The sequence below is a fragment of the Ixodes scapularis genome, unplaced genomic scaffold, assembly GCF_016920785.2.
Source record: "Ixodes scapularis isolate PalLabHiFi unplaced genomic scaffold, ASM1692078v2 PGA_scaffold2__306_contigs__length_199485367, whole genome shotgun sequence".
NCBI classification, from domain to species: Eukaryota; Metazoa; Arthropoda; class Arachnida; order Ixodida; family Ixodidae; genus Ixodes; species Ixodes scapularis.
Window position 1 is genome coordinate 141,544,019 of NW_024609857.1, and position 26,824 is coordinate 141,570,842.

Consider the following 26,824-nt stretch of genomic DNA (forward strand, 5'->3'; position numbering starts at 1 on the left):
AATAGCGTCCCACCGTTTCCGTGACGTCCCGGACAACGCGCGAGGAGGGTCTTGCCTTTCTGTACATATTTGCTTTATCTTTCAACTTTGACTTAGCATTGTGGAAGGCACGAGAGGGAGATTAGAGTTCTCCCCCCCCCCCCCCCCCCCCCCCCCGACGGAAACAAATACGACTTTCGGGGATTAGCTTCCCCCCCGATGGATACAAAGGCTGCTTTGAGGGGCTCGGTTCCCTCTCCGATGAATACAAAGGTCGCTTTCTTAAAAAGTGGGATCGGAGACAAGTGGGAATCCATTGAAGCGGAACAAGGAGCGTTTCCAGTGAACTCTTCTTTCGACTGCGGAGAGATTTGAAACGGGCGCATCACACTTGTGGGAGGAGCTTCTCCTACCTTCTTGACTTGTAACCGACTATAGCGACTATAGAGATGCCCCTCCCGTTTTCCGGGGTCATCTCAGAAAGGGGGGCGTGCCGGGGAATGAGATAGCAATTTTAATAGGGAAATCCGCCGCGCATGACGGTAATTTTATAATTTTTAGGATCCTTAGGGCCTGTAGATTGAGTTACCGCCATAAATAGACCATCGCAGAACGCTCCGGAGGGCCCCTTTAAGAACTAAAAAAAAAAAAAAAAAACCTGGTATATAAATATTCCAGACTGGGATCATGGACACTTCCCGCTATTGCACAGCGCAATGACTGTTATACAAGCGCATTGATAACCTAAATGATGTATAAAAATGGGAACAAAACTTAGATTGACGCATTTTTAATACACGGCACATGCCTAATAATTTGGTACAAATATGTTAACAATGATGTCTGCATTCTGCACGTATCCCAATCTTGCTCGCTTTTTTGCTTTTACCTGTGCCGGGGTTCACGAACAAAAGCTGCGGATGCCGCCCTGATTGGGTTGTCCCCGTCATTCCAGTGGTCAATTGTTTACTACTAGATTCAACCAACAAAACATGTTCTCGCGTTCCAAGTTCCAACCTGCCTTAAAATGTTCGAAATATTGAAACTCGGTTGTTAAACAAGAAGTAGTCTCAGGTATTTATACTATGAATGTCTTTTTTGCCCAGTTTAGGAATACCTCAATTCACAAATCACCCAAGAAAACTCTACAAGTGTTATATACTTATTTTAGAAACATATCTTTAAATATCATGACTAAAAGACAAACAAGAACTCACATTTTAATGATTTGAAATACTGAATTTGAAATACTGAAATACATTTCAACCTACGAGGTAGGTTGAAATGTATAAGTAACATTATGTTCTGACTTGACATTAACAGCAGCCATCGGATTATCAATATTTCAGAATTAAAATGACTATAGGTAGGCACCTGTCAGGCGACAACCTGCGGACTCCATGAAATTATGATAATCCAATGTCATAAAGAGCAGGGTTACAAACGCCCTGTTTCATCGATGTTGTTTGAAGGAATAAAAGCTGATATACTATGGTATATCTTGTTCAGTGTTTAGAAATATTGTAACTCCTTCCTATTTACCTGAGTGATCCACTGAACACTGAAGCCACTAGTGTCCCACTTAGTCCGGGATAGTCCCTGAGCAGGTCTTGAACAATGTAAGGCATGAGCTGCAAATAATAAACAAAATTTCAATTGTTTTCTAGTTCAGGACTAGCAGCATTGTCAGAAGAATGCCGAATCTACTTCGGCTGAATTATGCTAAAATGTTTTTCATATCTTTTTTTACTTCAACTGTAATAAAACAAAGTTCGGCTTCCGCGTGTTTTACTAATTTCCCCATATATGTGGAGAATTAAGATTATTGTATGCGCATTTAAAATCAATCGTTGTTTATTTGATCAAAAGGTACACATTTAAAGGTCGAAAAGTATAATTACAGTGAAACAATGAAAGCTCGTTAAGCCTATTTTGCGCGCGCAGTATTTTTTTTAGATGACAACGCGTACCTTTATTTTACAGCCACATTTATTTTCAAGAAGGGGACATCTGTGTTTTGTTTGAAAACCAACAAACTCTAAACTCGGGGTCAACTTTCTGTGGCAATGAAGAAAAGGCTGGGGGGAAGCTAACGGGTCAGCTATCGCTCCAGTAGTTCCGCACTTTTTTGGTTTTATTTATTTCATTTATTTCAGTACCCTCCAGGCCCTGAGACCTTATAGAGGGAAGTGGAACAAGACAAATACGGAATACAAACAATAAACAAACACTAAAAACCAAGAAAAAAAATGTAAACAAAAGTGTTAACAAGTTTAGAAATTATGAAACAAGGCAAACAAACAGGAAAAAATATTAACGTAAGTAAGCAGTCACCGCACTTTTAAAGACCTCGAAGGACGGTATGTTTACCGATTGCGCGGGAAGGCGGTTCCCCTCTGAAGATGTTCTGGGAATGAAAGAGTTATAATAGGCTGAGGTTGTGCAATAAGGAATTCAGACTTTACATTAATGATCCACGCGCGGTGAGATGAAAACAGGCTTTCATATTAGTTTGTTGGTGAGATGAAAACAGGCTTTCATATTAGTTTGTTTTTTAGTGAAATATTGGAATAATACATTTTATTATAAAAGTGAAAACGACATATTTTTCGGCGTAATGAGAGAGCAGGAAGTGGTAAATTAGCGTTCATAGTTGACACACTAGATGTTCGATGATAGTTAGTAAATATAAAACGGGCACCGCGATTCTGTAGGGCTTCAAGATCAGCTACGAGAGTTGAGAGACCCAGATCCCAGATTGCTGCGGCATAGTCCAGTTTGGAATGGAGAAGGGTTTTATACATGAGTAGTTTCAGAGACACTGGGGCTAACCTAAAGTTTTTCTTTAAGAAACCAAGCATGGAGTTAGCGTTGGCGATAATATGGTCAGTGTGCGTCGTCCATGACATGTTAGAAGGGATGTGAACCCCAAGGTACTTGTAGCATTGTACAGTTTCAAGAGGAACTGTACCATGCTACAAGTTTCACTTTGGGATTTTGCGTGAAAAACACGCAATTGCTACGGTTCATCTCATCGCATCAGGATTGCGGCTGCGGCTGGGTAAAGGCCGACGTACAACCTCGGATGTCTGCAGGAAAGATAACCCTCTTAGCGCTCCCCTCTCCTAAGCTGCGAGGGATGCCAAGTTGGGGCAAGGGAAAAAGTGGAAAGGATATAGGAAAGGAGGAGGCGGGCAAAAGTGTAAAGCGCGAAGTGTACGTCGGCCTTTAAAAAAAAACAATGAAAAGAAAAAAAAAACTTTTTCAAAGCATTCTGTTTGGGAAACGCGCGTCGAGAAATAAATTTTAAGCGAAAAGAAAATCTTTTTAAGAGCAATATTGACGGCGCGATATTTATTTAATTTTTTCTGCGTGCAAAGTCCATGACATCACGGAATGGTCTTATACCCCTGTCAGACGGGCACCTTGAATGTCATTTACGCTAAAGGCCTTTAGGATTTTCAAATGACATTTAAGTCGTGTCGTGTCAGACGGGCAACTCAAATGTCATTTAGGTGATGTCAATCACGATAGCGGTCTGTTGTTAACCCGGCAAACTAGTGTTTATTTTATTGTTTCCTAAGTAAATAAAATGTAATGAATCCTTAGAACATAGAATTCAAACGCGGGGATGAAAACTAAGTACACGTTTTGACGGAGACAAGGTGTTTTGTGGCAACGACACGACGTCAGCAATCCCAAGTAATCCGTAGCCGTAGCCGTTCCGCCGCTTGGCTTGTCTGCTTTAGTAACTCCGTGCATCTTGCTCGCCGTTGTTCCTCGCGCTCTTTCGTTCTTCGCCGGATTCGTATACCCCGTTGACGTCTACGTCTGCGATTGATTCAAGCGAAGACCGTGACCCTGTAGCGATGGAGCCTGCTGACGACAATGATCGTAGTGCGATGGATCCGGAACTGTCGGAATGTAGGATCGCGTTCCTGACGCGCAACTGAGACCGCGAGTATATTAAACAAATATATCGCAAAAGGTGTGCGAGATATACACGTTATAAGCATTTTTTTTTCTAAAAATAATTGCTACAAGCATTGTTTTCAATTGTATTTATATTATATATAATGTTTTATTTCAATTCGCGGAACTTGTGCTGACCGCTGTTGACGAGACTACACATTTACGAGCCGTAAATGAGTTTGGGAGAACTCAGTTGAGCTCGAATGTCATTTAAGTCAAATGTCATTTGAGTTGCCGTGTGACACTGCCTCAATGACATTTACACTGAATGTCATTTGGGGTAAATGTCATTTGAGGTGCCCGTCTGACAGGGGTATTACACTCTTTTCCCCTTAACGAGAGGGCCATATACTCCTCCACCTCAACGTGAAGGCGAAGCCGATCCACCTCTCCTCCACGCGCCCGAAATGCCGAGAGAAAAACAAGTGGAAAGGAGGTGACTACCGACTAAATCGCGTTCCTAGCCGTCAATATTGCTCTAAAAATGTTTTTCTTTTTCGCGTAAAATTTATTTTTTGACACGCGTATCTCATTTAAATTGTAATAAAAAAAACAAAAACCTTTTTTTTTTTTTTAGTGGCTCTTTAAGGATGCTGAACCGCAATCGCCGAGCATGCAGACACATCCGCGTTCCTTTCTCCGCGCTTCACCCGTTTCTAAACACAAGACAGCGTTTTGACTGAAGCACAAGAACCGACTTACAAGGTAAATTACCCCGTGGTCGATCTCGTCCAATTCTGTTTGTCTTTCGGTCGACGCAGATATGCGGCGGCAATTTAAGAAATACCATACAGTTTTGTATGGTATTTGTAGTTTTGAAGTTATTGACACGCAAACTATTCTGATGCTGAAACATCACAGTGCGGGCGCGATATACCGAAATGGGAGCACGCACACGCTGCGGCGCGAAATCGAAATCCCGTTCAGTTACCACTGGCCATTGTGTGTGCGTGTGTGGTGGTTGGGAGAGGGGGGGAGGGGGAGGAGGCACAGTCTACAAACTGCTTTGAGTGTTTCCTTTTGCACATGTAACTCTCACTTTTTATGTTGTTCATTTTGTGGCAGAGACCAGACAGATTTTCTGGGGCCGAAAACACTACCGGCACGTCAAAATGCGACGCCACCCTTTTTAGGTTGTGTTAAATCTTGTGCATGTAAGGCATCACGACGGGTCTCACTTTTATCCTTACCTGGGTGCTTCCTCATCATTCTTTTTCCTCTTAATCTTAGACACAACTGTTTCGGCCACCTCCTGATTAAAACAATCAGGGTAGCCCGACGATCTCAGGCGTCCCACCTGGTTGAAAAAACTATTATGCATGGCGTGTTTGCATGTTTTAGCAAGGGAAGCATTCGTCGGGAGGAGGCGATCCCTCTCTTTACCAACTTAGAGTGGGCTGAATTGAAGGGTAACACACCGGTCTTTAAACGTGGTTCTTACTCCCAGCACACGTACTCTTCTTGAAGATCTAATCTTAAATCCAGAAATCGCATGTTCCCTGACGTCATTGTTTCGTGAGAAAAAGTAAGGCCACGCGAATTCGATAAAAAGATTTCTAGGACTCTTTCCATTACTTTGTTCTCCAACACTGTGGGCTGTGGTGCTAGCACGAGGAAATTATCCATATACCGTAATATCGACACATCCCCTTCTCTTTCTAAATCGTTGAGCACACCCCTTCAAAATCCCGCCAAAAAAGATATCACAAAGAACAGGGGCGACACTTGACCCGATTCAGATCCAGTGCTTTTGTACATACAGGCCGCCTCTGAAAGACACATTTCAACTGACTGTCAATAGACAGTCAGTTCAAACTTGAAAATAGCGCTTGTGCTGTGTCTCTTCCATTATGTCCTTATCTTGCGGCGCTTTTGTCAAAAGGAACGATGTACCAACTAGCCCATCTCTCACTATTGATCCTGGGCTCAATCAGCACCCCCGCTCGCTTACGCCGCTGAGATCGCTAACCAACCGGTACAGAGAAACAAGGGAGAGAGCCGGTTCTTTCTGTGTCACTTGTTCGTTCACGTTGCACACCATTTGCTTGGTTTGTTCGGACTACTTTTGGTCGCCAAACTTCGCGAAAATACTACGGGACAAAAGTGCGAGCTCACGGAAGGTGCCGACGATACACCTGGATACTTATCCAGGTGTATCGCTTTCGTGTGCACACACGAGAAAGCGCCGCACACGAGAAAGCGCCGCCATGTTCGTTTTGCAGCGAACTAGTAAACCTGTGTCGAGCTTAAACAAAGAAAACAAAAACCTAAAGGAGCTAAAAACAGAGGCTAGTTTGGCATGTCCTGACTAATGTTATAGTAACATTGTAAACTCGAAGCTAAAAATTACATTTTTAATTGGGTAAGTTACACTTAGCAAAATAGTTTGGTTGAACTACATTCAGCTGCGCAGTGAAACGGAGTGCTTCAGCTCTGCAGCCTTGGCTGCATTACCACGAAACGTTGACCCCAGGTTCAGACCTATCCAAAAAAGAGCTCCTGGCCGGCTCCATTTCAGTGTTCGTGCGTATGGCGCCTGGTTTGCTCGCTTTGCGAAGGGACGAACACGCGCGTGCTCGTCTGAGTACCTGAAAATGTTGGAACGGCGTATAGACCGACACGCGGAGCGGCTCTGTTTACCAACACGGCCGGAAGGCCGCGCATGCGCGGTAGCTATGTGGGCAAAAGCAGCCCGGCTGTCCATGTTTTCGCCATTGCGCTCTATGGCGTGCGCTCGTTGTTGACGTTGTAGGGACGCTTGTATCTTTATTTGTGCGTCGTATTTTCTCATAACGTATGTCGTATGCTATGCCCGACTATTTGAGCTCGTTGCCCGAGCCTGAACGGTAGCGGTATCGAAACAAACTGTGCGTGGACGGCGTTGCCTACGAGGATCCGTACGCCGTAAACAAGGCCTGCTGGACTTCCGACGTAAAGTTGCTGCCACGGAAGTCAACGACTCAGCTCGTCGTTTATTTAGTTTTTTCGCCAAGCCAGTTCACGGCCGACACGGTGCAGGCGTACAAGTCTCTCGAGGTCTACGATTACATCGAGTCGGTTTCCGCACTGCCGGCGGGATCAGCAGACTGTGGGTCTGCGGAAGTGTGTGTATTCATTAATCGATTAAATACACAGAGCGTCTTCAAGTCAAGGTATGATATTTTTCGTACCCTCATGACCACAAGGCATTACAACCAATAAAGGTTTGTCCGTTCTGCAATCTTGACGGTAACAGGTTACAAGTAACGGCGTTACCAGGAACGCGTTACTTTTTTCAGTAACGTAGTAACCTACTCGTTACGTTTTCGGCACAGTAACGGGCAACGTACTTATGTTACTATTTCAAGTAACGTAGTTAAGTTAGTCGTTACTACTTCCCAAGTCTTAAAGAAATTACACTTCAATTGTTTCCGTGTTTTAGGCGTCAAGCCATGGTTTTCTTTGCGTTTTTTCTCGTAAGTATTTAGGTGAAACCGTGAAAAGAGCTAAAGCAATTATGTTCAGTTTCTGCATGAACATAATGTTTCTTGATATATGACCTGTATCGACAAAACCGTAAAATGTGTTACATCATAATTTAATAAAGTAACGCAGAAGTAACGCACGTGCCTTGCTTTTTATCGGTAGCGGCAACGCGTCCTTTTATTTTTAGATAACGTAGCTCAGTAACGCATACCTTTTATTTGCAAGCAACGAGTAACGTATTTCGTTACTTTTTTTTTGGTAACGCCTACAACACTGCCGTTCTGTCGTCGATCCCCTTCTGCTCGGTAGCACGGGCGTAGCGAGCCTCCGACGAGCGCTTGGGGGGTGCCCGGGTGCGTTGTGCGCGAACACCGTGGAAACAAAATCCGGGTGGTCTCGGTCAGACAACGGTTTCCCTGCACATATGCAAGCCTCGGGACGGAGATTGAAATGGAAGCCGCACTTGCCTCCAAGAAAGTGTTTGCCGCACAAACGGTCGTTCGCGCGAGGCGACCATTCTTTTCGATCCACGGATATTATCCACCTTCTATGCGTTTCAGAGTCTGCCGGGAACTTGTGGAAACTCACTCCGCTGCTTTTCTTGTACATTTCGGTGCAATTCACGGCAACACAGCTTCGCGGCATGCTGAAATGCTATGACGCCCATGCGAAACGTGCGCGCTTTTGCCCACACCCCCCGGCTCCGGCGCGATCGCAGCGCCGCCGCAGCTCCGTGACGTCAAGCCCGCGTGTCGGTGTATAGGAAAAAAAAAAAAAAAGGAAACTTCTTCCTTACTGTGGGAATTATATAACACCTTCTATACTCCGTTCCGCCATAACTTGGCGAACTGTGGAGGCTACGGCCTCACGTGACCGAAATAAGAGCGTCGTAGCACCACGTCACTGCAGCGTTTGTGTCACTTCGCCAAATGCGAGTCCCGGAGGAACCGGTCGTCTTCTGCTGGCCGAGAGTCGTCTGCTGCGAAACCAACCAACTTCGGATGAACGTCCATGTCCCCAACATTGCCGTCTGCTAGAGTAGCGAGCTTTTCGGCAAGACCATTAGACAATCATACGCTCAATTTACCCACGAATCTGTAGCGGGTGCTAATGCCAGGGCGACGTTCTGAGCGGAAGCGGTCGATTACATGGCTGCAATCGTTCAAACACCAAAAGCCACGTTGTTCTCGGAATAGGGTTGATCCGAATTAAGTATCATTGAAAAGTAAAAAGCCTTAATCTTTTTTTCATGTCGGGTAGCGTAGGGTCACTAGAGATGCAATCGCGCGAGTTCGATTGCTATTAAAACGAAAAGAGGTCTAGAACTCTTTTTGTCGCAGACGGTGCTTTTGCCGAAGTGGTAACGAGGTCTCCGTGGCCGTGGAGTGTTATCAAGTGCCTTCTTCAGACGCTCTTATTGTGCCGCGGAATCCGCCAAGTTATCGTGAAACCGAGTATAGACGAAATAACGCCTCAGCACTCCACCGGTATCTGAAGGGACAGGCCGAAGAAGGTTTAACCGCTTTTCCGTATCTGCCAAAAAAAAAAAAAAAAAAAACGCGTTGTTTACGTTTGTCCTGAAAGCGATGGCGTTAACGAGCTCGTGTCGCAGAAAACCTGGCTTTGACGTCGGCGGCGTGAGACGGAAAAATCCTGTTTGGTCGATAGGGTCATGACGTCACAGCCCCATGACCTCGCGCGGGAATTTAAAACAACCCACAACGCTCACGCTTAACGTGATGTCACACGCGGAATAAAGGTGATTAAAACAATTCATTTGACTTAAGAAAATACATATATTCGAAGCATTTTAGGCAAAAGCCTAAAATGCTCGAAAGAAAAAAAAAAAAAAAAAACCATGGCCATTTGGTTGCGAGTCAGACACGCTAACTACTACGTCACGCAGACAGTTCTTTTCTTTATCCGGTGCAAAAAAAGCAGTCTTCCCAGATCTTTTGGGCAGTCACCGAATTAAAATTACTTCATACACCACAACCCGTGCAACAGTTTTCCCCAGTTAGGCATTACGTATATATATTCAAAAACCCTTTTCACTCGTGCAGGAAGTTCACTAAAATAATTGTAAGCGGACTTTTTTTCTCGCTGCAAGGCACACATTTACGCGGAATTTCTACAGACCAAACGAAAAAAAAAACACCGTATTCAGATCAAATGGAGCACTTTCATGTTTTTGCAATCGGGAGAAATGATATTGAATTACGGTTATTCATAGGTATTTTTTAACAGTTCGCTTTAGAACATCCCAGAAGACACCTGCATCCCAGCAGTCTATAAACACATGCTCAATTGTCTCGGGTTTCTTGCGCAGTAAAGGCCCTGTGACATAGAGACAACACAATGGCAACACCAACACAACACGTTGTCCAACAGTCAGGCAACTTGTTGCTCGCTCCCCGTGTTGTCCGACAAAACTGTCACATTACGGCTACAGCAGCACAGCATGGACGACAAAGAAAATGTTGCCTCGGTATGACAGCTTTCGGCAACAAAAACAGCAGCAACTTATGTTGACAACGTGTGTTGCCCTGATCGCAGGTTGAGCGAATTTCGGGCTGGCAACACGACAACACACATAGCTTCTATGGCAGAGCTTGTTCACTATCAATAACGTCTTACTCAATTAAGGGCTTGGAAAACGTTATTTAACAATAATTAAGGCTGACGCGCAGCTAAAATAATTTGATGAATGTTTTTGCTGCGTAAGTACTGGAAGCGATTGTCGAAAAGGTTACAGCTACGGTCGTGAACGTTCGGACTCTTGTTGAAAATCGAACTGCAGAGAGACCAGTTTACATCACTGCTATTGAAATAAAATGGAATGTCTACTCACCCGCTCATGAAGTATAATATAAAATATACCCAGGAAAGCAAATGTTTTAAAAATTGAAGCATTAAAACGACCACTCTGATCATGATTGTTGATGTCTGGAACTTGGAAATAACCGCTACCAGACTCCTGATAGGTCTCAAAAACGCCCAGGACGTTTTGGGGAATGAAGCGATCACATATACCAGGCGGTAGGCAAATAGACAGCGTTGAAAAATATTTATTCCACCGAGGCCGATGGTGTCGGTGTCGCAGTTTTTAAGTACTGTCAGTTCAACTCAACACCACGCTGAAAAGGCGCTTTAGGGTACTGCCGGCGCTAACTCAATTTTACAGCAGAAATGGGAATTGCATAAAAGAAAGAACCAAATAGAAACACTTCATATGGTGGTGTAAATCCCGAACTTATATCAGCGACCTCACTTTCCTCGGTTAGGGCTATCCACGTCGTATGCGAATGACGAACATTTTGATCAAATAGAAAGAGGAAAATACTCCCCATGTCAAGTTTTCTAACCAGAATTACTGGTTGATGTCGTCCCGTGGTAGTTTCCGGCCCTTTGAACGCACTAGCACTTTGTAGAGTCGGATTTTAAGCGACGCCGCGCCGCACACAAACGAAGGTAAACAATCAAGATGGCGGAGGGTTCCTCGTGTTGTCCTCGCCGTCAGCGCGATGTGACTGGGTGGTCAAACAACTAATCGGCCAACACGGTTGCCCGGCGGTAACAACATGTTGCGCGACTGTTGTTGTTTCCGCGATGTGACAGGGTCGCCGGTGACACAATTTCCTCGTGTTGCCGGATAGGGTTGTCCGACTGTTTCCTCAGTGTGACAGGGCCTTAAGCAGTTTTTTCCTTATGGTAAAAATATGACTCTCTAGTCCACCCACACCTTAACAGGCACCGTGGCACTATGCAGCCGAAAAAATAAATATTTCGCGGTAGGGGGCTTGCACATCTTTTTCACGCGGACCAGAACAACGTTGTTCTGGTCCAGCGAAGCAGGGCAAAGGCTGTCAAACAAATCTTTGATGAATTTTTTCCGCGTTACAGTGAACAAATATCCCTGCGAGTAACGCTGCATCAAAAAATTCAAAGCATTCACAATTTTTTTCGCAAACCCAGTCATTTTAGCGGGGAGACCAATTAATGATACAAAAATAGACGGCAAGGGAGGTGTTATCTTGGTTTGCAACATTACCGACAGGAGGGTGCCTTTGATCTCTCAAAATAAAAAAAAAGCGCAAAACAATTTGTCTGACGAACAAATTCCTCCTTTTGCAACTCTAAAAAGGGTTATCACGTATCATTGGTTTCCCCCTTAGTCTTCCATATAAAAACAGCGAACACTCTGTGCATTTTCTGAATTCTGGTTCGCGCACAATGTAAGACCTCCGACACATTCCACAGTTTAGCTATAAGAAAAAGCATTGCACGCAGCGGCTCTCACGAAAACGGACAACTCTCGTTCACTCCATTTGGTTTCCCGCTCTCTCAGATCTTCAGTCACGCTTGCCCAGTACTCTGTATTATTCTGCATTGCTTGGAACGGAACCCCGAGATATTTTCAAGGTGAACAGGTCCACCTTACGCCTTCGATGTGCTGAAAAGTTGTGTCCTACTCTCCATACCGGATACCATTACACTTATCGCTAATAACAACGGCTCCCGTTGATTTGCAGGAGCCGCAACACAGTTATAATAAAGCAACGACACTTTCTTTGTTGCTACAAAACACAGCGATGTCGTCTGCATATGCAAACACTTTAATTTCTTCATCACCCGTTGGAAAACTTTGCACTCGTTGCGACTGAATAATGCTTAAACAAAAGAGTTCCAAACAAAGTAAAAGCAATAGAAGGGACCTTACAGAAGAAAAAGACAATGACGAGATACAAAGAATTATTGGCAATTAACCTCATCGTGCATTTCTTATACGGCATTCTGACAGCTTCAGTAATCTGTTTCCCTACATTAGCATGGTCTAAAATTCCTCAAAGCACGTTATGGCACAGCTGATAAAACGCCATTGCTAAATCAATCTGAATCATCGCAATTGGACTTCCTTCGTCTGCTGAACATTCCGAAATAGTTTGTGCTACATAAATGTTTGTCTGGATAGACCTGCATCTGTTCCCCTACCAACTTGCATATCAGATGTTGGAGCCGTCCATTTAGTATCCTCGCAAAAATCTTGTAATCGGCATTGGAAAATGCTATTGGTCGATAACCATTAACACGTCGTCGCACACTCTCGTCTTCAGATTTAGGAATAACAATTGTGTGCGATCGAAGAAAAGATGGAGGCAATATTTTGAGTTCATGCGCTTATCGTACTGTCTCAAACACAAACGGGTATAGTTCGTTTTTGAATTTTCGATAAAACTCTCCTCCAAGACCATCCGGCCCAGGTGTTTTCCGCGACGTCAACCCATTAATCGCGTTTTCTATCTTATTCGAAGTGATGGGTTTTTCCATCCACTCTTTTTTCTCCCGTGATAGGGCCTTAGAAAGGCTTACAAGGCTTGGGACCGAGCGGGCGTTTATAGCTATCGCGTTCCACTCTTAAATCCGAAGTTTAAGCGTCCTCCCCTAATTTAAAGTTTTCTTATTCAAACTGGAACGTAACCACAAATATAAGTTGAACCGTCGTTGGTAGATGAACCCGAACCGTAAAGCAAACAGGAACATTAGATCCAATGCTGAAGCTATAGATTGGTTGGAACTGAACCTGAACCAGCCCGAGCAAACATATTACTTAGGTATATTTAATGATTTATCTGGTATTTTTTAATAGTATATAGCCATCTAGTGGCGCATGAATAAAAGTGTCTCTCTGGTATCAGGTCTCTGTCACGAATTATTACTGTTATAATAAAATTGCTTTTGGCAGTCGCAGGTATGATCTTATACCTCCTCCGTTTTTTTTTTCTACCACTAGACTGTTTTGCTGCAAATTTTGTTTTCCATGTTGACTGATCCTTTGTTTGTTACCGCATGTACCGCGACCTCCAAGTTGTAATCTTACACAATCTTAGCGCGTTTCTTTTTCTGAGGTGCTAGCCTGGCGGCAGCCGTGTAGCTCCAATACATTACGTGGCGAAGGGCACGTGATTTAACTGTACATTCAAGACTAATGTTACGTTTACGACTCGAGAAATCAAAGTGTTGCTGAAATCAATAAATAACAATTTAAAAAAAGCAAGCAGTTGTCTCTTCCTTCTAATCTGATTACTGAAAAATGCGCGAATCATGTTACTCATTCTCTGTCTTATTCACTAATATAAAGAGCTTCATTCCTAAACGCGAAGAGCTGTACTCCTTAGTTAATACAACACTAGCCCATTCTATTTTTGTAACAGAAATATGGTTAAGCCTTGATATTTAGGATTCAAAGTTGTTTTTCGTGTACTAACTACAATTTATATAAACGTGACAGAATTAACCGAAAAGGGGGAGGTGTTCGGGCGGCTGTGACCACCCGTGTCTCTTCATCCTTGACTGAAGTTGCAGCGAGTTTGGAACTACTTTGCCAACAGCTTTCAACACCCTCATTGAAAATAATATTTTGTAGTTCCTATAGACCACCAGACAGTAAGAGTGCTTTTATTTTAGATTTGCAGAATAGTTCTTGCGACATGTTCACAAGATTTCCGAAAGTAACTTTCGTCATTTGCGGAGATTTTTGACTAGCCAGCAATCGATTGGAATTTCTTGACTACTACTAAAAATGAATTCAAATGTTTCCTAGATATGTGTTTAGATTTCAACCTGGTACAGTTAATCAATCACCCTACGCGAGTTTTTGATCACAGTAGTGACGTTCTTCATCTTCATTTATCAACCGACCCTGAGTTTATAAGCGACATTTCGTTACTACCCGGGCTGACTGATAATCGAATCATACATTTTAAATTCACGTTTCCTATTCAGCGTAAAGCCCCTCATCTTAACTATACGAGACTGCAGAAAACGGAAGTACCATTCAATTAATTCAAAGCTTGAAGCGTTGTACAACTTGTTTGGTATAACTTTTCAGTGTCGTACAGTAGACGAAAATTGGCGGCAGTTTAGAAAACGTTTTCTCCTACCTCGCCGGAAAATATCTCACTGAAAAAAAAAAAAAACACCAACTGATAAAATATTTCATGGTATAATAAAACATTTAGACGACTCTGCAATAAATAGAAAATGCTGTTTAAAAAAGCTACATCATCGCCAGTTGCTACTGAAGCACGGACAAGATATGAAGATTGCGAAAAAACTTACAAACATAATTTTTTAGAGGCTAAGTCTAAATTTTATTAAAAATATCTGCTAAAGCTACTGTCCGACAAATTTAAGCAGTTTCGTAGTACTATTATTCCCAAATCACTTTCACAAGCTACTCTTACCGATAGTGAAGGAATAGTTCTGTCCGATTATCCGTGTGCAAAATGCTTTAATAGCGCTTTTAGCTCGGTGTTTACCAGTGAAAACCTCTTTCATATCCCCACTCTACCTCTTCTTGACTACCCAAGTATGGAAGCTATTAATATTTAATGTTCCGGAGTATGAAATATTATTTCAAAAATTTAAAATTGAGTTCAGCTCGGGTGATGATCTGATCAGTTCAAAAACACGTAAAACACTAAACGCATTTCCTCTCGTTTTTTTGACAGATATCTTCCAACAATCGCTACATACAAGCAACGTCCCTCTGGACTGGAAAATATGCCTCGTGGTTCCTATTCACAAATAAGGGGAACGCAACTCAGCATTTAATTATCGGCCTATATCACTCACCGGTATTCCATGAATAATTCTTGAACACATAATATAAACCAACGTGATCATACAACTTGAATTCAATAACCTTCTTAACGGAAATTTGCACGCCTTCAGAAGAAACCTGTCAAGCGGAACTCTACTGGAATTTATTCATCACATAAATACTAACACTGAACAAAAAACAGACTGACGCTAGCTTCCTAGATTTCTCGAAAGCCTTCGATAGAGTGCAACATATCCGTTTGATTACCGAACTACGCAATTTTAATCTCCATCTTTCTATCACAAACTGGATTTGAAAGTTCCTTACTAATCGTTCACTTCACGTAATTGTAAATAACGCTCAATCAACAAGATGCGGCGTTACATCAGGCGTTCCTCAGGGCAGCGTTCTGAGACCTCTGTTATTCCTAATCTTTATGAACAATCTTCCCGCCTCAGTTACATCCACCATTCTCCTTTTTGCAGACGACTGCGTCACTTACCGCACTATTTTACATAACAATGACTATACAAAACTACATAACGACTAGTCCAGCATCGCCCTTTGGTGCGATCAGTGACAGATGGGCCTTAATTTAGATAAATGTAAAGTGCTATAATTTTCCCGCCTTTACATTACTACTACTTAATATTACAGCATAAACAACACTATCCTTGAGAAAACGACATCTTATAAATATATTTGTGTCCATATTACAGACGATCTATCATGAAAAACCACATAATTGACCACGCAGGCGATAATTGACCACGCAGGCGATAATTGACCACGCAGGTGTATTGAAGGCAATAGAAAACCTAAAGGTCTCCTCGAGCTCTGGAGACGACCAAATTAATTCGAAGGCATTAAAGGGACACTGACAGGGTATTTATGCTCGCCGAGGTTTTTAGTTGTACGTGACATATGAGAGCTCAACTACCCAGAACAGAATTTGCGGCTCGAAATTCGGTTTCTTTCCGCCCGAAAACCGCCGATCAAGAACTGGCCGGTTCGAGTCTCGCTCACTCTCTTTTCCGCGGTCACGGGCCGTTTTCTAAGGTATCGATGCGACCACCAAATTTAATCAAAGTCGTGGGTCACTGAAGGGACACACTCAATATTAAAAATAGAAAAAAATACGAAACCCATTTTTTGTGGCTTCTAAAAACCTGCAAATACGTTGATTGAAAAAAAAGTTCCACAGACAACCGGAAGCATTCTGTGCGTTCGTCGTTTCGCGTATCGTGGGACTCGCGGGGACGGCGATGGCAGCGGACGACGCGCGTGGGACCTCTATTTCAGAACTGTCGTTCGCGGTACCGGCGAATTTTGTCCGCCTTTAAAAGAGAAATTTGGGACTGTTCAAAAGAATTGGTATTCATGCCGTACGACACGCCCGACCACCAAGCCGATTTGCACGAAGACGTCTCCGAGCCGTCACTCCCTTCTTGTGGCTGAAGACATCGCTCGCGCAAACGTCAAGCGCGACGTGTCTACTTCGAGTTGAATATGCACGCGTACGATTTCTTTACTAGGTGAGAATGTCGCCAATGCGTGGTGCATCCCGACTTCGACCCTGGAGTGCTTTTGCTAGAGAAAAATCGGCAGCAAACTTTCCAACTTACAGTTTATCGGCTGAATTGTTACTAAGGAAAGAGATTCCTCAATATCGACATGCCCCAGTAGCTCAGTGGGTAAGACGTCCGCTTCACACGCGGTAGGACCGGGTTCGATCCCGCGTGAAACTTTTTTTTATAATATTTTCTGATGTTTACATTTCTTTCTTTTTTTTTACAATTATTACTGAAGAAACAAAAAAAAATAATAAGAAACAAATGTTGTGGACGACACGTCGCTGAATTAAATGGTATGGGATTTCCTTTTTGACACCTGCGAACTCAATGTAATCACTTTCCACAAAATGCAAGGAGCATATAAATCAGGTAGCGTCCGCTTTCCGAGGTGCCCGTAAATGGTCTACAGGAAATGCAGCCAGCCATTGGTCCCGATCCCGTTGATCTTTCGGAAACTCTGTCGCACAATGCCACTTCTGTTTCGGACGCAGGACATGTGAGCCAGCTCTTCACGCAACATCGTGGGTGTATTCTTTTCGGAGCCGATCAAAATTCACCACGGGCACTCACTACTCATCTCCAACTCCCCAATTTACAAAACAACTCATCTTGGAGTACACAACAACGAGCGGAACATACATAACTGCAAAAGAATCCCATAGCGAACAGTTCCCGTACGCCGCATGTCGTCTGCTACAAGAAGAGAGACAAAAAAAAAAAAAAAAAAAAAACACGGTCGGGTGTAGCCACGTGACTTCCGCCACTCCACTCTCTTCTCTCCACTTCTCCGACCTCCGTCGGGTTTCGGTTTCGGTTTCGAGCAGTTGCGTCTTTTGGCTTTATTAAAAAAATACGCTACTCTGTTGCAAAATATTAATTGGGTAGTCCTCCGACACCATGATGAAGCGCCTGGCAAAAAATGAAAAATATTTTTTGGGGGGTGTCAGTGTCCCTTTAACAAACACTAAACACATTTCCTCTGTTTTCCTCTGTGATATATTCTCACAATCGCTCACGCTTTCCATAGTTCCACGTGACTGGAAAATAGCTAACGTAATACCTGTTCACAAAACTGGTGATCGCCAACTGATAAGTAATTACCGTCCCATGTCTCACACCGGTGTTCCATCTTAGCTCATGGAGCATATACTTTACTCAAATATAATCAACTATATTGACTCTAATAACCTTCTTTTTGAACATTAGCACTGATTTCGTAAATCTTAGTTTTGTGAAACCCAGCTAACCGCCTTCCTTACTGATATTTATTCAAGCTTCGATTCGAATATTCAGACCGACGCCATTTTCCTTGACTTCTCCAAAGCATTAGACCAAGTACCACACCTAAGTCTTTTAACAAAGCTTAACGATAATTATATTCATCCTTATGTTGTTAAGTGGGTTTCTAAATTCCTAATTAACCGTAAGCAATATTCCTCCGTTAACAACATAAAATCTCCCACATCTACCGTAACGTCAGGTGTCCCCCAAGGAACCGTACTTGGCCCCCTTCTGTTCTTGATTTATATTAATGATCTCAACCTTAATATAGCTTCTGTGCGCCTGTTCGCCGACGATTGTGTCATTTACCGACCCATTCTTTTATAGCCTGATCATCATGCTCTCCAGGAGGACCTTGAGTCTGTAATCCATTGGTGTGAAAAATGGCAGATGACGTTAAACTTCAATAAATGTAGATCCGTACCATTTTCCCACAGTTCGCGTGCCCACACCATTTTCGTATTAACTCACTAACACTCAGTGTAATAGCCTGCTCATTTATAAGTACCTGGGTGTTCATCTCACCTCTGACCTATCATGGAGTACTCACATAACTTCTGTTATTTCTGATACTAACCGTTCTCTCGGATATTTGCGCCGTAACCTCAAACTTTCTACACCCTCCGCAAAACGACTAGGGTATACTACTCTTATAAGATCGAAGTTAGAATACGCCTCATCTATATGGTCCCCTTGGCAGTCCTACCTTGCAAATAATCTAGAATCCGTCCAAAACAGAGCCCTTGGTTTTATTTATAACAACTACTCACCGTATACCAGCATATCAGGATTACGCCAATCAGCTAACCTTCATTCACTTTCCCTTCGCCGCCGAGTATCACGCCTTCCCCCCCCCCCCCCCTCAACAAATGTTTTATCACCATAGCCACCCCAAAGAATCACTGCTATCACCTCCCCATCGTATTTTCCCGCGTCTAGATCACCTATGTAAATTACGTCCAATTCAATCATTAACTGTTTCTCTAAAAACTTCCAAGCAACCATTGACCATCGAGGATTGGAATTCACTACCTCATAACATCGTTTCTATTAATGATACTACTAAATTTGTTGAGGCCATTACCATCTTTTTATCTAACCTACCTATACAGCTTACAGTGTTATAATTGTGTTTACTATTCTATTTGTTTTTGTTCTATTGCCACCCCTTGTATAATGCCCCACGGTCCCTCAAGGAAAATAAATGATGATGATGATGATGATCCACCACATAACTGCCAAGGCAAATAGTATATCTCATGCGAGACGTTACCCCAGTGGTAAAACAGAATATTTGAATCATTAGTGCGGTCCAAACTTGAACAGACTTTATCTATTTAATCTGCGCGGCAAAATTACGAAATTTATTAATGGGAAGAAGTTTAGAACAGAACCCTTAGATTTATTTTTGCCCACTATTCCCCCTATACAAGCCTCACAAGGTTGCAAAAACAAGCAATTATTAGAGAATTAACAATTCGGCGCAAAATATACCCACTGTAATAAATGTACCAACATATCCCAAAACTTAAATATACAATTTTTCACCCACCACTTGCATATATGTTTTCAAGATTAGACGACTCATGTAAAATTGAACCCGTCTATGCATCGACTACTTCATATGCGAACTCATCGATCCTCCTGATGGTTTTGAAATGAAACGGCTTACCAGTCTCTAGAGTCGCGAACCAAAACGCCGATCATTTCAAAGCGCTTCAAACTACCTACTTAACATAACACTAACGTTTCTGATATTTATAGGTAATAATTAGAGTAACTGTTTTCCGAGTATTTGGGTTGTACATGAATTGGCCTCTCTATTCGACAATGAAAAGTACTGAATATAGTATTAGTTACCTTGTGTTTTACTGAATACTGGCCTTTGTATTTGTAGTTTCATTGCCATCTGTATTTTCGAATAAATGTATTTTTGTTTTTGGTGAACATGCATTATGTATTTTGCGTTCTATAGCTTGTTATACGTTTTATATATTATGTCGTTCATCCCTTGTGTAATTCCCTGTCAAGGGCCCTTAAAGATCAATAAATAAATGCGTAAATATATATCGAAGTGCCTGGAGATCTTCAAGGATAAAGTGCAAATGAGAAAGGAAACTGCACCACTCTTTTCCTTTTTTGTTTCCCTACTCTCGCGTCCTTGTGCTAGATTTTGCATCTTACACGTCGTTTCCGGGCGAACGAGGCTCTTGAGAGATTTCTGCGGTACGAGGAATTTGCAGACAACAATGGTGAGATGTCCATTGTGCAATACCCCTGCGCAATGTACTTAACTATAAGAGTGGGATAACGTGCCGCACAACTAGAGAAAAGAGCCTCCAGTGTCCCATTTTTTCTTGCTGGCCCGAGGCAAAGCGTCAACTTGCAGAACCCCCATGTGGCGAGTTAAAATCCCCGCCGAGGTTTCCGCAATCTAACGAAGTCTTTTTGAGGGGAAAGCACCGTGTAGCCGTTGGCTGCACGTAAAAAAAAAACAGCCAAATGTATCATGTAGTCGGAATTAATATATAGTCCTTTGCTGAAGCGTTTCCAGATGCCCTTACCTGCTGTAGTACGTAAAACCCTGAACTTTCACTTAATTTTTCTTGCGAATTGTGAATCTATCTTCAGTTTTCAAAGATTTTTAGTGTTTGTCTGCGATAAATAATCAAGCATGTTGATTTTGGCGTGCTGGTTGTTCAAACGGTTTGCAAGAGCTGCACGGCTCTGGAAGCTACAAGGCTCGTTTGAAATCTTTCAGAATGAAGTAGAAGCAAGAGCCTATGTCTTTCGAAATTAGAAACTTTTCAAAATAAACACGTTTAGTATTGGTGCACTTTGTAGAACGTTGTTCAAAAGCCACTATACCACAACGAACGTGGGATTCTTAGACACGTCGAAAATACTCCTCAACTGCTTTCTAGCGAGGAATAATTTCGTTCATGAGAAGGTATTTAAGTCTGGTCACTGTCATAATAAAAGATGGCTTTTTAGGTGGTTCCAATTTTTCTTATGCATTTTTTAGTTCATTAAATTATATTTTATAAATGTTTATCCAGTTAAAAAATAAGCAAACAACTGGATCCCTCGTTCAATAAGATTGTAGCCATAATCCCCCCAGTAGAATTTGCAGACCTGGTTTTGTTAGGTAACGAAAAATCAGGATGTTTATGAATGTAAGCTTTTGGTATTTAGTGTATTAACGTTTCATCGTATTCGTAAGTAACAAATCATCGCACAAAAGTATTCGGATTTTTTTTGTGTCAAACTTTACTGATGAAGTTGCATTCGATTCGATTTTGATCATGCGTCAGCAGAGGTAGCAGTAGCATCCATCTTAAACTATAATTTTCCTATATAACTTTATATGTGAAGAATAAAGTTATAATAATAATTATTATTATTGTTATTATTATCATTATTATTATTATTGTTAAATGTGTGTACAGATAAAATATTAATATTATTATTCGTATCTCTTTTTATGGGTAGAAATGGAGTGTGCAATGAAAGTATGCCTTTTTATTGGCCTTTTTTCACCTGCCTCCGCAAAGGAGGCCTGACGACTTTCGCACGTGTCTCGCTGGCATAGAGAACACTGTTAACGAGTTACACGGGTGTAATGTCTTAATCTTAGGTGATGTTAATGCTCCAGGTATCAACTAGACGAAGTTTAATGTTTCTACTGACAAATTTCATTGAAAGCAGAAAGGCAACAACCTCCTAAACTTTGATTCTTTTTTAGATCTTGCACAACACAACGATATTCTTAACCACCAAGGTAATGCTTTAAATGTATGTCTCTCAAACATATACTGCGTGCGTGTAGCCCGAGGTGAAGTCCCTATGGTTCCTCTGGATAAGTACCATCCTGCCCTTGATTTAATGCTTTCTTTTATTGATTCCTCGATTCACGCTCCTATTGAGGCTTCTCCTCCACGCATCTTATACAATTTTTAATCACGAGACTACATCGGGATGTTCCACCACCTCTCGAGTGTTGATTGATCTCCGGCCTTAGAATCCTCTGATGCAAAAGAGCAGGTAGCTCTCTTTACGAGATTAATCAAAGAGGCCATAGACATATTCATTCCTTTAAGATATTTAAAGAAACCTCGTTTCCCCTGATTAGTTTTCTAATGAACTAAAAACGCGACTAAAAGGAGAGACTTCTTGCACTCTTGCACAGAAAGTTAAAGAAAAGTGGTCTCCCAAAAGTGGGTGGCGGAATTCAAGAGTTGCAGAAAGAAATGTAATATAATGTTAAACCGTGACCGCCTGGCGTATCGTGACTCAGCGGAATCTGACCTTGTCAAAAACCGTAAGAAATTTTGGAGGTACACTAGATCACGTTCCGGGAAGGATATCGGAACAACAATAGTTTTGGATTACCATGAAAGAGATGCGGAGTGCGTGTCCGAGCTATTTGCAGATCATTTTAGTTCAGCCTACAAAAACAGTACCGCCTGCTCCACAGCCACACTGCCTCACTTGAATGAATTCGGTGACCTAGTAAGTCACATTAATGTCGATGAGAAAGGTGTAGAGCTAGTTAATAAAAAAAATTAAAGCCACGCTATCTGCGGGGCACAATGGTACACCAACTGCAATTCTCAAAACTTTTTATGATATACACCTACACTATGTGCAATATTTAACAACTCATTAAGGTCAGGAGGATTCCCCAAAATATGGAAGATTGCCGTGGTCGTTCCGGTTCTGAAGTCGGGAAAGAAAGGTGATGTTCTCAACTATAGACCGATTTCCCTTCTCTCCCCATTTTCCAAACTCTTTGAAGCAGTCATTCATCAATTCTTGTCGTTCAAATTTCGAAACCTAACCCTCCCTAATCAGCATGGGTTTATGACCAGCAGATCAACGACTACAAATCTTGTAAGTTTTATGTCTACCGCATCCCAGGTAGTCTGCCACAGAGGTCAGCCAGACGTGGTCTACTTTACCTAAGCAAGGCATTTGACGTTGTTAATCCTTTTATCAAAGCTTTCCGCTACGGGGTTTGTGGCACAGTATACGACTGGTTTCAAAGCTATTTGTCAAACAGAAAAGCGTACGTTCGAGTCAACAATATGAACTCTTCATTGGACGGGGCAAATTCTGGCGTTCCTCATTGATCCTTCCTAGGACCGCTCCTGTTCGCAATCTTTGTAAATGACGTCCCTGATGCTATTTCTAACTATTCGTGCCTGCAATACGCTGATGACATTAAAATTTACAAAGAAATAATTACTTTCGATGATTGCGCTAGGCTTCAGGAAGATGCATGTTCTTTTTTTAGGTGGTGCTCAGCCAATTATCTTCTCTTAAACCGCGCTAAAACCAAGGTTATGACATTCACTTGGAAGCTACAGAATGCATATTTAGGATATAGTATTCATGGTGAACCCCTGTCCCGGGTATGTGCAATGAAGGATCTGGGAGTTATGTTCGATCCTAGCCTGCGATTCTCTAGTCACGTAACTAGGCTCGTTAACTCGTCTCTGTGCACGCTGGGTGTTGTCTCTCGCTTAACGAAGGACTTCAGGCATCCTTCTGCGTTTCTCACGTTGTACCGCTCGTTATGCATTCCCCAGTTAGAATATGCCTCAGTTGTGTGGAACGGGATCTCTAAAACCAACTCATTGAAAATCGAACGAGTTCAGAAAAAGTTTATTTCTATCTTTAAACATCGCTACCTTATGAAGGATGTTCATTGTTCAACTTATCACACAACGTTAGAGTGTGTTGACTTGCTGAGCCTGCACCGGCGTCGGCAGAACGCGGACCTATTGTTTTTGTTTAAAACGTTGCTTGGGTCGATTAATTCCCCAAGCCTCTTGTCTGAAGTGTGCCTTAGGGTTCCACGTGTTCCTGTTTGGAATCAATCATCTTTTTATATTTCCAAAAAAAATTAGTCTTTTAAGCCCAATTAGTAGACTGACTGAGTGGTATAACCAGTACTCTGAGAAACTCGGTATTTTTAACTCTGCTACAAAGCATTTGTTATTTCTATTGAAGACCTGTACGGCAGGTGAATAATGATTGTGGTTCACTTTAAGACTGATTTCGGAGAGCACAGACATTGTTGGGTCTGTGCTTGTGCTACTGCTTCGTGTATTATTCGCTTTGGGTGCCTCTCACACAAAGGCGTGAAAGATCCATTCCAATTAAGAGGTATAGCGCTTTGGATTTTTCAAGCAACTTTATTCAAGGAATACTCAAAAACATGTTTTGCACTTTTTGCACTATTTCTGGTATAGTGGCCGATTTTCGAATTGTACTCCAAGAATAAATTTTCTAGCATTCATGATCACTTTTAAACTCGGGAGACCTCTCAGACACAGTTGAAAATGACAGATCGGAGTTTTTTTAAGTGCTTTTCATGTTAGCACGAATTTCTTTGGATTTTATAACTTTTTGTAGAGAGTATAAAGATATCGCGCAACATTTTGTTTTTATTTTAAGGTAATCGAGCGCATGATGTACTGCAACAAGTAGCTGTAAGCTAAGAAGTTACTAACACAAGAAATGCTAACCATATAATTTAAGGGACGATGTCAAATTAAAAAGAATCTAGTTAGGAACTATAGCCACCTGTGAGTCTTCCCAATAGCTTTTGTAATAGCTGTTGCACGAAGATTTTCAAGAACCGCGCTTTAAAAGTTAGTCTGGCCACCTGAAACTAAAAACAAGAAGGCGGCTCACGTGACAGTTCGGCCACCTAGGGCACATTTTAGAAAGGCGTTAAAGCCGGGCTGCGGTTTATACGGCATCTATCGGATGAAGTAAGTATATACTTTTAGATCGTATTTTCATTGCGTATGAGTTGTATTACCTGTTTCATTTATTTCCAAAGTGTTAAGTGCACTAACGATCGTATGAGTACTGCACAAAATATGCTGTGTTGATTGATTTTGATGTGCTATTGCATCTTCTTGTACTTCTTTAATGTTTATTGTTTTTGTTTTCACCTGCTGGGCAATTTAAACGGGCAATAGGGCCATGCCAAACAGGGTTAATCTGCCTTTTGTCCTGTTACCCTTGACCTAGTGTCTAAATAAAACCAATTCAATTCAAAGTGACACAGATGTCTAGGAACATACTCCTGCCAACATGTTGTTGACAAAATATTCACACCGTCTATCAATAAAACTGTGACTGCTGTGAAGCAGGGTAGAAAACATGCGCTCAGCCTCACAAAAACGGCGACATGGAAATGTCCCAGATGTCGTATACTTGATGATGCTCCCGTTTACCACCTCCGATTTGCTTCAAAGTGCTCTCTTCGTCTCGTTAAGAACAAAATAAAAAGGAAACGGGTGAAGTAAAAATCGAAGCTGCCAATGATTCTTACCTGGTCGGCCTTTTTGATGTCTCCGGTGAGCCTTGGATCGCAGTCACTGTAGACGGCGAACAGAACGAGGCCGGTGATGACGGATAAGAGCAGCGTAATTGAAACTCCGGGAACGTTGAGCAGCACCGCCCTGCGGTGAAGAAGCGCAATTCAAGGACGGCGTCTAGCGACGGATAATTGCACAAATATTACCCTGGATAATTAGCGTGGAGCAGAAAGCTAAAAATGAATGGGCGCACTTTTCTACACTAAGTGCACGGGTGAAAATTAATGCGGCCCTTCACCAGGACATTTAACGTTTTATGTCTTTGATTATCACTTATGTTTTTCAAAAGGTCTCAATGCAAAACAAAGTGCCTTATGATCGTTTAGCAAGGTGCGTTAATTGACTTCATATGTCTTTTAAAGTGTGAACAAGAGATGGTTGCAGCACATCTTCCTGATACGATAAATAAATTGCACAAATAGTTAAACGTTGAACGTTACCTAAATACCTGTCGTTTCCGCACGTAATAATGCACGTGCAACCAACAAAAAAATGTTTTTTTTTTTTTTGGAGGGGGGGGGGGAGGGGACGGTTGAATTAAACAACTGGAGACGAATAATATAACGTTTTGCTTCTCTCAACGACATAGATTTTCCGAGAAACCACTCTTGCAAGGCGATGAACCTTTCCTGGTAAAGCACAGAAAAGTGAATAGTTCGGCCTTTCAGTTGATCTACGTCCGTCCCGTACAGCGCTGGGGATGGTGTAAGTTTCGCCATAAGCGCATTTAAAGCAACATGTGGATTTCTTAGATTGAAACTTGAGAAGATCTTAGTGCGCATACGCACGAACTCCTCCATTTATCATAAAAAAATAATCATCGTAAGGCGCCGGATATCAGGGAGTTTGCAGAGATTTGTATCGTTTTCTGGTGTACCACAAAACCGAACTTAGGGCTGCTGTTGCTTATATGTATGCGAAGGACACCGTATTATGCGTGAATCATTCTAATGTATTCTTGTCTTCGTTGATGATGTAACTTCTTTAAAGGTCAATGATTATAGCGATTGTATTTTATTACAAAATATATTTATTAATATCCGAGTGGTGTTTTAAGACCAAATTTAGATCCATCAAAAAACCAAATTGATTTCTTTGTCGAGGAAGCGTGATGTTTTGTTCTGCCATTATGTTCTTGACGGTTGTTTGATACCTCGAGTGTCTCTGGTTAACACCTTGGCATTTATATTAATCACAGCCTTTCTTTTTGGAGAAGATGCTTCCATCATTGTGGGCTCAGCGCTAAGATTATTGAAAATGGTTACTCGTTTGTCAAAATATTTTACCTTGTCATTCTTCATAATACGTTTGTTGTGTAGCCTTTTTCAGTCTAGGCGTGAGCTCTGATCAGTTATTTGAATTTCAACTTTTTCGACCCAAGCGGAAATTATTGAAAATGTGCAGAGAAGATTCATAAAAATACTTTATTACAAATACATTGTCCGGAGAGTGTTTGTTAACTGTGAATATTTGCTAAGTACAATTAGACTGGAATTTCTAAAAGCCACCGAGAGCTTTCACATAACTATTTTTTACGCAAGGTAGTGCACCGA

At 42.0% G+C, this 26,824-nt stretch overlaps 1 protein-coding gene across 1 annotated transcript in view; it reads right to left on the bottom strand.

Moving 5' to 3' along the window:
• The window catches only part of LOC8040965 (sodium-coupled monocarboxylate transporter 2), a 107,084-nt gene that overhangs the window by 60,554 nt on the left and 19,706 nt on the right, over positions 1 to 26,824 (bottom strand). Inside the window, exons 8-9 of the mRNA XM_040208187.3 lie at positions 25,226 to 25,355; positions 1,522 to 1,610 (exon numbers count right to left, since the gene is read on the bottom strand). Coding sequence (XP_040064121.2) covers positions 1,522 to 1,610; positions 25,226 to 25,355 — 219 coding nt within the window. The remainder of the gene's footprint in view (positions 1 to 1,521; positions 1,611 to 25,225; positions 25,356 to 26,824) is intronic.